Source organism: Dromiciops gliroides, chromosome 5 (genome assembly GCF_019393635.1).
Source record: "Dromiciops gliroides isolate mDroGli1 chromosome 5, mDroGli1.pri, whole genome shotgun sequence".
Lineage (NCBI taxonomy): Eukaryota > Metazoa > Chordata > Mammalia > Microbiotheria > Microbiotheriidae > Dromiciops > Dromiciops gliroides.
This window is the reverse complement of record NC_057865.1, coordinates 38724408-38736551: the sequence shown is the minus strand read 5'-3', so window position 1 is coordinate 38736551 and position 12144 is coordinate 38724408. Positions and strand designations below refer to the sequence as shown.

The 12144-nt window shown below is 39.9% G+C and overlaps 1 protein-coding gene across 1 annotated transcript in view; it reads right to left on the bottom strand.

The window, feature by feature from the left end:
• Positions 1-12144, bottom strand: part of LOC122729332 (collagen alpha-6(VI) chain-like) — a 112179-nt gene that overhangs the window by 85039 nt on the left and 14996 nt on the right. The window contains 3 exon segments of the mRNA XM_043968161.1: positions 835-913; positions 1538-1881; positions 9118-9687. Of these exon segments, the coding sequence (XP_043824096.1) occupies positions 835-913; positions 1538-1881; positions 9118-9687 (993 nt within the window).

Below are 12144 nucleotides of genomic sequence, written 5' to 3'. Positions count from 1 at the left end.
TTAATTGAACCGATGGAGGGTTGGTTTCTGTTGTCCCCTCTTTAATAATATCTAGGAGAATCATTCTGTGATCACTCAGGAATAAAAATACTGGATCGACACCTATCAAATTATGGCAAGAATGATGAGATTGAAAAATTCTAAGATAAAAGACTTAGGGAAAAAGCCAAATATAAGACATGAGACAAAATACTAATCTCTAAACCAGCAGTTCTCACACGTTTTGGTCTCAGGACCCCTTTAATTTCTTAAAAATTATTGAGGACCCTAAGAGTTCTCATTCCCATGGATTGTGTCTATTGATATTTACTGAATAAGAAATTTTTAAAAATCTTAGTATTATTATGAAAATATTTATCTCTGGACCCTCTGAATGGATTTCATGGACCCCATGGGGTCTCTGGACTACATTTTGATAGTATTTATTTTATTTTTCAAATCACATGTAAAGATCGTTTTCAACATTCATTTTTGTAAGATCTTGAGTTTCAAATTTTTCTCCTTTCTTCCCTTCCCTCCCACTCCTGAAGCTAGCAACCAATCTGGTATAGGTTATACATTACAATCATGTTAAACGTGTTTAAAAATAGTATTTTATGGACTACATTTTGAGAACCACTGCACTATACTTTGTATCATTTCTTATGCTTAGAGGTGCACTTAGAGGAAAAAAGGTATAAACCAAAGTCTTCTAAGTGACCCCTGGGTTGTTCTGCATCAAACTGTCAGCTGCAACGGACATGCTGTTGAAATCAAGAGCTGTCCAATGTGCCTTCAAAAGACTTCCATGGACAAAGGTTGCATCCTTGAATTTCCAAGGTTAACATAGTTTACCTTCTTTTCGGAGTTGATCAGATTTTTGTTCAAGTATTTCAATGTCATCATCCAAGCCATCTGAAAATAATAGTAGCACCTAGACAAGGAAATAAAAGGAAAAAAATAAGAGAGACATAGCTGGCCACTTTTTAGGATAGCAAAGGGCTGGAAGCAAAGCAGATTGGGGAATGGCTAAACAAACTGTGGTACATATATGTGATGGAATATTACCGTGCTGTGAGGAATGATGATTGTGAAGAATTCAGAGAGGCATGGGAAGATTTACATGAATTAATGCAGAGGGAAGTAAGTTGAGCCAATAAAACAATATAAACAGTTAAAGTGGAAAGACCCACCACCTCCCCCAAATTAAAAGTGAATGTTGTAAAATTATAAAGAATAAGCATGTCTTGAAAAAAGAGATAATGGAAAACAACACTGCCTCTCTCATTTGCAGAAGTGGATGCTCTGCAAGTGTTGTTCATTGCACACATTTTTAGACTTTTTACGTATTGATCAGTTAAGTCAATTTCTTTCTTTTCTTGTCTTTGAAAATACTATTTTTTTAAAAATGGAATGGTTCTACTAGAGGAAAAATGGGTGGGATGTTGGGGGAAATTACAGTGATATTATAAAAACCCCAAAGGCATTAATAGATAATTATATTTGTTTAGAAAGAGCACGACTGTGATTACAAACCAACAAATAATGGAAGACCAACCTTTCCCCGAGTAGCAGATTTATTCTGAAAGGCATCCCAAAGTGAATTCAAGAAAGGGGCAGTGAGGCGGGATGGCTCCTTAATGGATATGTTCTTCAAGGTGTTCAAGATGTTTTCACTGTAAATCTCAAACTTTGGGGAATATTTATCCACAGCGTTTGTCACTTGAAAGGCCACACTGACCTGAGTCTGGGATCCCACCTCACAGCTCACCCCATTTAGGGAGCTGATGGTATGTAACACATTCTGAAGATAAGTGTTCATCCAAGCCTGACCTTGGAACAATGGCTGCCCTTTCTTCTGAGATGAGATGTCAAAGCCAACAACAACATCCACGAAACAGCCTAGACACAGAATAAAAAGGTCTCTTATTAAAATACAAAGGGATCAGGTTGGAATCCCGTCTCCACACCTTACCACTATTAAAGGGACCTTTACTAACAATCACTGGATTTTTATTTCTACTCTTGACACGGAGAATTCAAATTGGAGAAAACAAGAGAAAATATAGTAAAGCTAAAGGAAAATGTTAAGTTTTTTATGTTAAAAATTTTTAACCCTGCATAATTTTCCATGGTTGTGAAATCTGGCATATACACGGCATAATGTATTAGATACGGAGCTGACCTCAAAGTGAGGAAGACCTGGGCTTATCAACATCACTGTCATAATCACAAATCACTTATTGAGTACCAAATACATGCCAGGCACTGTTTGTTAAGCACTAGGGTTAGAAAGACAAAAACACAGTACCTACCCTCAAAGAGCTCTTAATCTAATGAGGGGGACAATGTGCAAAATGATTATGTACATAAGGAGATAGATACAGTAAAGGGGAAGTAATCTCAGAAGGAGGGCACTAACAGTGGGGAGGACTCAGAGAGACATATTGGAGAGGGTGGGTTTTGCAGGAAGTCAGGAGGTAGAAATGAGGAAGAAGAGCATTCCAGATATGGAGGTCAGCCAGTGCAAGGGCACATGGTTGGAAGATGGAGTGTCATAAATAAGCAATAGCAAAAAGTCTATTGTTACTAGATTAGGTGAAGTGTAGTGTAAGAAGACTGGAAAGGCAGGAAGGGGACAGGTTGTGAGGGACTGTGCTATACATAACTGTGTGATCCTGGGTAAGTCACTTAACCTCTTATGCTTTAGGCTCCTCTCTAAGACTATTAGATGCAGAGAAGGTTCAGACCAAAATGTTGGTAGGGAAGTTCTTAACCATCAGCTGCCTAAACTCAAGAAATCACAGCTCTATTCCCTAGTCCTATGAAATCTGGAGAAATTAGTACTGATTGAAATCTATAACTTTTATTCTACATCTGGAGGACATTCTCCAGGTCATTTAAAAAATTTTACATGTATTTTGGCTACGGGCTTTGCAGAAATATTCACAACTTTAAAAGCTGTAATTTATATCACTGCACCTGGCTAACTGAGGTTGTTCAATTAATACTATACAGCAACACCATTGAAGGCAATAGAAAGCCAAACGAATAGAGAAAAATATTTGAGAAAATCAGGAAATCAAAGGGAATATGACTAGTGTCTAATGTTTGGGAATTCAATGATTGAAGAAAAAGAAATGGGAGCAGTGGGCTCTAAATGTCTCCCTTCATTCTTATTTACATCCCACAAAGAAAAGATCATTGTAAAGTACAAGGAAGGTTGTCTATATGTCTGTCTCTCTTTTAAAGAGGCAAAGGGTCTCAGATGTTATGGGATCTTAATTTAAGCCTTGGCAGAAAAAAAGATTCAACCACCAGGATGACCTGACCATTAAAACATCCTCACTATGTTTGAAGACACAATTTCCTAGGAACCAACAGGGAATAAAAATACAGAAGTTGAAGTCATCCTGACATTTTCTATCTGGGTGGGTTTGGTAAGTGTGGTTTGGTATTATAGTTAAATGCTTGCAATCCTGCCCTTCTCTCATTAATCTCTGGCTAAATCTAAGAATGCAGGAGAAAGGAAGCACCAGAAAGGGCCTAATGTCTTGGGCCAGCCAGTTAAACAAAAAGCATAAGAAAAAAAAAGAGGAAAAGACACAAGGTTCATAAACACTTTTAAGAATGTATGACTTGGCTAAAGAAATACCCACTGTGGGATGGGGAAGTGGGGGAACAGTCTAATTTGTTTAGATCAGCAACTGTGACTTGATATATTTCTTGGGAAACTTCCCACTTCCCAGACACTGGGTAGTTGCTAACTTTTCCAAGCCTTATAAACCCAGAAAACTAGTTTCATTTCTTGAAGAATGTCTGTTGTTTCATGACCACTTAATGGGAACCAGGTTGGGCAAAGGAAAAAAGAAAGTCCAAAGGTACTTTCTGATACCGCATTTCACAAACAGGTTTTCTGAAGCAGAGCAATGCATTATCAAGGGTGCAGCTAGGTGGTGCAATGGATAGAGTGCGGCGCCTAGAGTTAGGAAGACCTAAGTTCAAATCCAGCCTCAGACACTTACTGACTTTGACTCTGGGCAAGTAACTTAACCCCGTTTGCCTCAGTTTCCTCATCTGTAAAATGAACTGGAGAAGGAAATGGCAAACCACTCCAGTATTTTTGCCAAGAAAATCATAAATGGGGTCACAAAGAGTCAAGCAAGACAAACAACTCAACAACAAAATGCATTATCAGGATGAAAGAAAAGCTGAGTTCTTTTTCTTGCTTCCAGTTTCTTTAATAGTCAACATGCACCCTATTCAGATGATGAAGGCAAGAGAGAGCATGCCAGAAATGGCATGCAGCACCTATAATGTCCAGATGGAAAAGGGCCTTTAGTCCATACCATATGAGGATCTGTTGTTTAATCTGGAAAAGTGAACACTAAGGGAGAACCTGGTGGAGGGAGGTCTTTATCTGAAGGGATGTTAGGTGGAGGAGAGATTAGATTTGATTTGTTTATATATGAAACCATGGGGCAGAATCAGGACCACAGGTAGAAGTTATAAAACTTCTACTTCTACTATAAAACTTAGGTTTGATGTCAGGGAAGAAATTCTAAAAAACAAAACAGAGTTCTCCCTATGTGAAATGGGTTGATTTGGGAAGTATCTAATGAAGGGGGGTGGGGTCTTTAAACAGCCCCTGGATAACCACCTGCAGGATATGTCCCAGTGAGGATTGGGTTTTAGGTATGGATTAGACTAGACAGCTGCTGAGGTCCCCTCACTTCAAGCATAGGAACTGTTGCATTACATTGTACTGCATTTAGTGACCCATCCACAGGAAGCTCTAAATGTCCATCTCTCATGGCAGAAGGATGCTGCCAGGATTTGGAGAGGATTATAGATCTATCATTTATAAAGCATACTCTCCAATTCTGGATAGCTGCAATTCCATGAGCTGCTGAAATTAGAATTTGAACTAAGATTCTTCTGACTCCAAGGCAAGTACTCTTTCTAAGACACCATTACTGCCTTCAATTTAGGAGACCATTGCGAGAGTGAGCAAATGGTAACAAGAGTCCATCCTAGAGTGGTACCAATGGGAATACAATGCAAGAACAGTTGTAGCAATACCATTACTGGCATTTGGACAATGATTCACCATGACAGAGAAAGGAGGAAGGAGTAAAAGCTAACTCTAAGACTAACAATGTAAAACATGATCATAATGCTGCTGAGCTTCCTTTGGCCACATAACATTTGAATAAAATGGGCAAAAGTAGCATCAAAGAGAAGCCAGAAGAAAACAAGTACCAATGCATTTTATTTCTGAATCAAAGAACTCATGGGAATTTGAAGGAGGTAATATTCAAGATGTATATAACTTGAATATATTGCCTTGATAATAGAAATTGAGTAAACAAGAGCTAAGTATAAGTAACTCACTTCTATGTTAGGGAAAGAACACTCAATGCTAAATACAGAAGCCGATAATGGGATTGGACATGTTTTGATATCTTATATGCCTGTGGCTTCAAGTGTAGTGTTATTCTGATCACTGATGGAGAATGCATTTCTTCTATGTTTTATTAGCTCAATCAGCAAGCGTTTATTAAGGGCCTACAACATACTAGGCACTCTGCTAGTGCTAAGGACATAAAAACCTACATGAAGCAATCCCTGCCCTTGACAACCTTGTGTTCCACTGGGGGAGACAGTGTGGACCTGGGCAAGGGAACAGGGAATGGATCTGGGATTCACTGATAGAGGGAACTCCTAGATGAGGAGACTCCCTCTACCAATGAGAGTCTAAGTATTCTCTGCAACATAAGAATGCACAAAATAAAGGGAATTTGTTAGAGAATCAGGGTAGGCTTTATGTAGGAGGTGGCATCTGGGCTGAAGTTTGAGGGAACTTAGGGTTTCTAAGAGGGGAAGGTGAAAAGAAAGGGCAGAGGACATGAAATGTCATTTCATCGTGCAGACCAGTGTGTAAAGGGAAGTAATATTGAATAAAGCTGAAAATATGGGTTGGAAAGAGCATTAACTGCTAAAAACAGCAGTTTATATGTGAACCTACCTACAATGTAATAGGGAATCATTAGAGTTTATTGAGCAGGCCAATGACATCATCAGACCTCTGAATGCACTTTAGAAAAAGCGTTCTGGCAGCTAGGTGGAAAATGGACTGGGGCCATGAGGTGGGGAAACCAATTTGGGGATTAATGCAAGAGTCAAGCAGGGACATGATGAGAGGCTGGGTGGTGACTATGAGGAGATGTGTGAGAATTACTGTGAAGGTTGAATCTCCAAGACCTAGCAACTCATTAGAAAGTGTGAGGTGCAAACCTGCACGACTGGAAGAATGGTTGTCCCCTTGACAGAAAAGAGGGACATTCAGAAGGGAGAAGTGTTGGGGGGGAGAAAAGATAACGAGCTCTGTTTTAGGCACATTGAGCCTGAGGTGTGTAAGGGGCATCCCATTTGAAAGGTCCCAAAGGGAGCTGGTGATATGGGAATGCAGCCCAGGGCTGGATACACGCAATGACGAGTCCTCAGTGTAGAAATAATGACTGACCCCATGTGAGTATCTTCCTAGGTTTTCTAGATGGTCATTTAGTAGAGCAGAACCAAAAATGTCATCCTCTCAGGTCACTTGAATGAGGGGAGTCTATTAGGGACTTCGGGTGCTAGCCTTTGGCCACATGCTCCACTGCTAGACCTATATGAAAAGCCTTCTTACATTAGCTCGTCAGGAATCAGACCGCCAAGCCTTTTCCCAGACATTTCCATACCATACTGCCTACCCTTTGGCCATCACTCTCATCTCACCATGCTGTCATGTGAGCATCTCTCCTCACCCATGTGAGTTCTCTCCCCCCCTTGGAGTGTAAGCTCCCTGAGGACAATGATCACCTTGCTCATATCTGTATCTCCAGTGTTTAGCACAGTGTCCGAGTCTGGTAAGTGCTTACTAACATTCCTCTCTTTCTATCCATCCATCAATCTATCATCTTCCCTCCCTGTTTCATAGAATCCATGAGGGTTTATGCTCCATTGACAAAGGCTTTTGCGCATAGGATCATCTCCTCACCACGATAAGGCACCAGGAGAACTTCAGCGGAGCAGGATTTAGAACAAATATGAATGTTTTGGGAAGGCAATATCATTTTCCTTTTTTATATCAGTCATGTGCTAAAACATAAACCCATATGTAGATTAATGTAGTTCATTTACTTTGACACTAGGCGGCACTCTTAGTAGCTTATGGCTGAGCTTCCTGCAGCGTCTTCCAGGGGAGCTCATGAGGAACTTATGAAAAAAACCCAAACCAGATCCATAACCTGATCAAGCCATTAATTGCAGGCAGCTGGGTGGCACAGTGGATAAAATACTGGCCCTGAAGTTGGGAGGACCTGAGTTCAAATCTCACCTCAAATACTTATTAGCTGTGTGACCCTGGATCAGTCACTTAACCCCAATTGCCTTAAACATTGGGGCCACATCTTCAGTCATCCTGATATGTATCTTGTCACTGGATCCAGATGGCTCTGGAGGAGAGAGTGAGGCTGGTGACTTTTCACAGTCCTGCCTCACTTAAATCCAATTCAGAGAAAGTCATGACATCACCCCCAATGTCATGGTCTTCCTCCAGAAGGCAGGGCAAAGAACAAGCCATTAATTAGCAAAGTCTGTAAGTTTGTTACTAACTCTTAATAACATCAGTGTCTGATAATCTGAGGCAATCATACAAAGAAAACAAGTCATAGGGGAAGAGATATTAGTCATTCCATTTCCCTAATTGCATGGTCTCCAAGTAGGAATGGAGTTCATGAGATAAAGATGGAGAGATGGAAAGGACCATGGTGTTTTTTCTCCCTGTTAATTTATGCTTTCCTCTGAAGCTGTGGGGGAGATCCATCCACGTTGGTCTCCGGGCACCATCATCTAGGCTACAAATCTCGGACATTCTTTGTTCTTTATTTTGACAGTCTATTATAATTATGGGTACTTTCCTCATCACTCTAATGATTTTTTTCCATTAAAATAAAAACAGCCATTATGTTCATTATAGGGAGGCCAAACTTCATGATCTCAGCTCTTTAACTGGCTTCTTCCCCCCTTTTAAATGGGGATAAGACAGCTTCCCCTCTGCTACTCTGTCCAGTCATTGTTTACTGCCCAATTAGTGAGAATGGGTGTGGGCTAGAAACAGAGGATACCTCAGATGCACTTAAGGCAAAGGTTCATCACCTGGTACCTACAGATCCCTAAGGGGCCTGGGAATTTAGATGGGGAGAACCCCATCCAAAAAATGCTAAACCTAGAAAAGTATTTTGAGAAGCTGTTCCCAGGCTTCACCAGATTGCCAAAGTGGCCTATGATAAAAAGAAAGGGGAAGGAAACAAGCATTTATTAAGTACCTACTGTGTGCAAGGTATTGTGCTAAGCACTTTACAATACGATCTTATTTTCTTAAGGTTCATAAACACTTAAACACTTATCTAAATGTGTCCATGACTGTCTGCTCAATTTGTGCTCCCATCTATTCCTTGGCAAGAGTAAACATCAATTTTCAAACAATGAGCACCAATTTAATAAACCAGGGCTTTCAGCAACCAAAAGCTATCAAAATAGATTTTAAAAACATTTTCTATTTGATTTTAATATTTGTAGACCATTTACTAAAACCAATTCTTTCAAAAACTTTTGAATATTAACTAATACAGTTGGAAAAATTAATATAAACTTCTTAGGGGGCAGGGACTAGATCTCTCCCAGGACTCAGCCCAATTTCTGGAACTTAGTAGGTTACTAATATTTGCTGAATGAATAATCGCCATGCTTTTACCCCCCACAGCTTATGCCCAAGTTACACATACTTTCCTTTGCAAACCAAGTCTGCCATACTGGAGAGGAAATCAGCAAGAAAGATAAAGTTGAGGAAAACCTCCCAACATAGTATTTCTCACCTCTACACAGAATTTTAGGAAAAGATCTTTGACAACTGAACAAAGCATCATTTCAAATTCAGAAGTACAAAATACACACCTGCCATTAGAAAGGGCTGGGGTGGACAGAACAATCTGGTAAACTGAGGACCAAAGATGCCAGAGAAGGGGTTTAGGGAAATGAGCTTAGAAGGGAAAAGGAAGCAACAAATCAAGTACCAGTTCAAAGGTCACTTACTGCTTTCCCCGCCTGATGTGCAGATGTTACGGACTATTCTTTTTTTGATCTTTTTCAGTTCATCAAAGTTATCAACTGTTAGCTTTTTGTCCGACGTCCCGGTTATCTGAATGAGCTGCTGTTCATCCACGTCCCCAATGCCCAGAGAGTATATATCAATTCCTTTCCTTCTGAGGTATTCAGCATCTTTGGCCACATCATCTTGGGACTGCCCATCAGTGAGGACCAGTAATACTTGCTGAGTGCCCATATTTATTCGACTGCCCATCTCTGGTCGGAAATATTGGTCCACTTGCCTCAGTGCAGCTCCAATATGGGTATTTCCAAAGATCTGTTCGGTCATTTCAATTCGAGTGGAAACTTCTTCTTCAGTTCTGAATGACCCCAGAGTAAATTCGGGCCTGTAGGTATGACTGAACTGAGCCAGCCCAACGTGCACTTTGCTAGGCCTGATGTCAAAATCATCTACTACGGACACTAAAAAATCCTTCATCTTCTTGAAGTTATGTGGCTGTATGCTGTTAGAACCGTCAATGAGGAAAACAAGATCTGCCTTTTCAATTTCACATTCTGAAGGGGGGAAAAGTGGTAGAAAAATCAGTTTTAATGACATTTTCATGGTTTAAAAAGTGGACTGGAGAACTTAAAAAAGCAACTTTTAGCCAAATTTAGGAAGGTTATCTTATTAAATTAACCACCAATTACCAGTATGGATACCATGCAGCTAAGCCACTTATGTGTTCAGTGTGGAGATGGTCATCTCGACCCACTCCTAATGTTCCCAATGCCATTTTCTATGGCTCCCATAACTGGAGAGAGTGGGGATGGCAATCTGCTTCCTTTCATATGACTTACCTTGTGCTATTCCAATGCAGCTGGTGTATGTATCTGAGTTCATGTGTTCACCTATATGACTAAACCTGGCCCATCCTGGATTTTTAATTTCTATATCCTGTCATCTTGACAGCAAACTTTCAAACCCAGTAAATGGTGTCTGGCTTTCAATAGCCACATTAATTAACATTACTTTTTGTCCACATAGGAGAAAAACAATTTTTTTTCCAGCTAAACTTTCTAGTTCAGTTGAGAAAATGCTTTCCTTGTTTAAACATGGACAGAAGTTAAGACAAACATTCATGAAAGTGAGAGTTGGACACAGTATATGCTTCACCTCTAATTAGCATCCTCCTCAATTCAAATTCATCAGCAAGAAAAACCACTGACCTCAATTAGATCATTTCCATTTTGGAATGAGAACAGAGCAAAGATATTGATTTGATTGTCAATCCCCTAAGCATTCTAGTTACCCAGATGGAGGCTTAGCTGTCAGCAAGCTAAGAGATGGAAAAGAAATGGTCTAGAGATACTTCAGGAACCTGCTAACTGATTCAAATCAGTTTGGAATTTAATTAAGCAAATCATGCCCATCATGAAAGGCAATGGCTGGAGAGCTGGCCTTAAAGCCAAGAAGAATCGAGTGTAAATCATGCCTGAGATTAGTTGCCTGAGCCTAGGTAAATCACATAGCCTTTCAATATCCCATGCAGCTGTCTACACTGCAGAGAAGGTGCCAAGCTATACTGGCAGAATGAGCCTCTCATCAGTGAATTTGATATACTAATGAAATGGTGGATCTAGCCCCCACCTTCTTTGTGCCTATTATATAAATATCTTTTCCTGATAAAGGAGGACTTTCAAAATTAAAATGGAATGTTATCTTCAGTAGACTGAAAAGCACATATTGGCACTTTTTTTTGAGAAGCAGCTAATTTGATTTATTATCCTTATGTGAAAATCTACAAAGAAGTGAGTTTCCCTTAAATATGTGAAGAACCTGCCCTTTATATCACATTTTTTAAAAAAATGAGTGAAGGGTATGGATATCTCATCCTAGGTAAGAAAAATATCACTATATATGTATTGGCACCCATGTGCGCACATACATGCACGTGGACACGGACACAGACATGGACACACTTCTTGACACAAGGATTATTTCCTCATGTTCCAAAAAAGACACCAACCTTAAGAACCTTATGTCATTAGGAACAAGAAGGTGAGAGACATTCCACCCCACAACTCTCCCCTCCCCAAGATAGTTGGTGTGATGGAGGTAGCTCACACTGGCTCTTGAGCTAATTGTTAAACTTTCATTGTGAGCATTTGCATCGCAGAAATCTGCAAATGATAAAAATCAGGGCTTGATTAATTGTTTTGTTAATGATGTAGACTTAAGAAAGTGATGAAGAAAATATTTGTACAGATTAAACTTAAAGAATTCGTGAAATGGTGGTAGACTATATAGAAATCAAAAAGTTAAAAAAAGCATAATCTGCATAATACAGCATAGGGAAATCCTGTCTTAACAGCAGTTTATTTGGAAAAGACCTAGGGATTTGGGTTGAATGAAAATTCAACGTGGGCTGATGATGTGATGGCCAAAAAAAATCTGCTAAGGGAGTTAATTGTCCCACTGTGCTGTGCTCTGGTTAGACCGCATTTGCAGGGTTGTATTTAGTTCTGAGCACCACATTGTAAGAGGAACAATGCCAAATAGGAGTGTGGCTGGAGGAAGGCAACCAGGAAACTGAAACACTTGGAAATCATGTTGTACAAGGGATGGCTTAAGGAAGAACCATTTATGTTGAACAGAGAAAACATCCAACCACCATCTTCAGAATAAGGACCAAGTGGTGGAAGAAATCGGAAAATAACTTTCAGATTGAAGCCAGAAAGGGCTTTCAAAATCTTAAGGTTCTCCCCAAATGGAATGGCTGATCTATGAGGCAACGAGCCCAGAGAATCACATCTCTGAGACTGCAGAAAGTGGCTGACATATTTGAGAATATGTTCTTCAGATCTCTAGAGGTCTCCACAAGGAAATGCTTGTCACTTGACCCTAACATTGAACACATGGTCTATGGCAAGAGATTGGACTAGATGACTTCTGAAGTCTCTTCCAAGTCTAGAATTCTAGGCTCTCCGCCTCCCGATGGAGAGGCAATGGACTCAAGATGCAAAATGAGA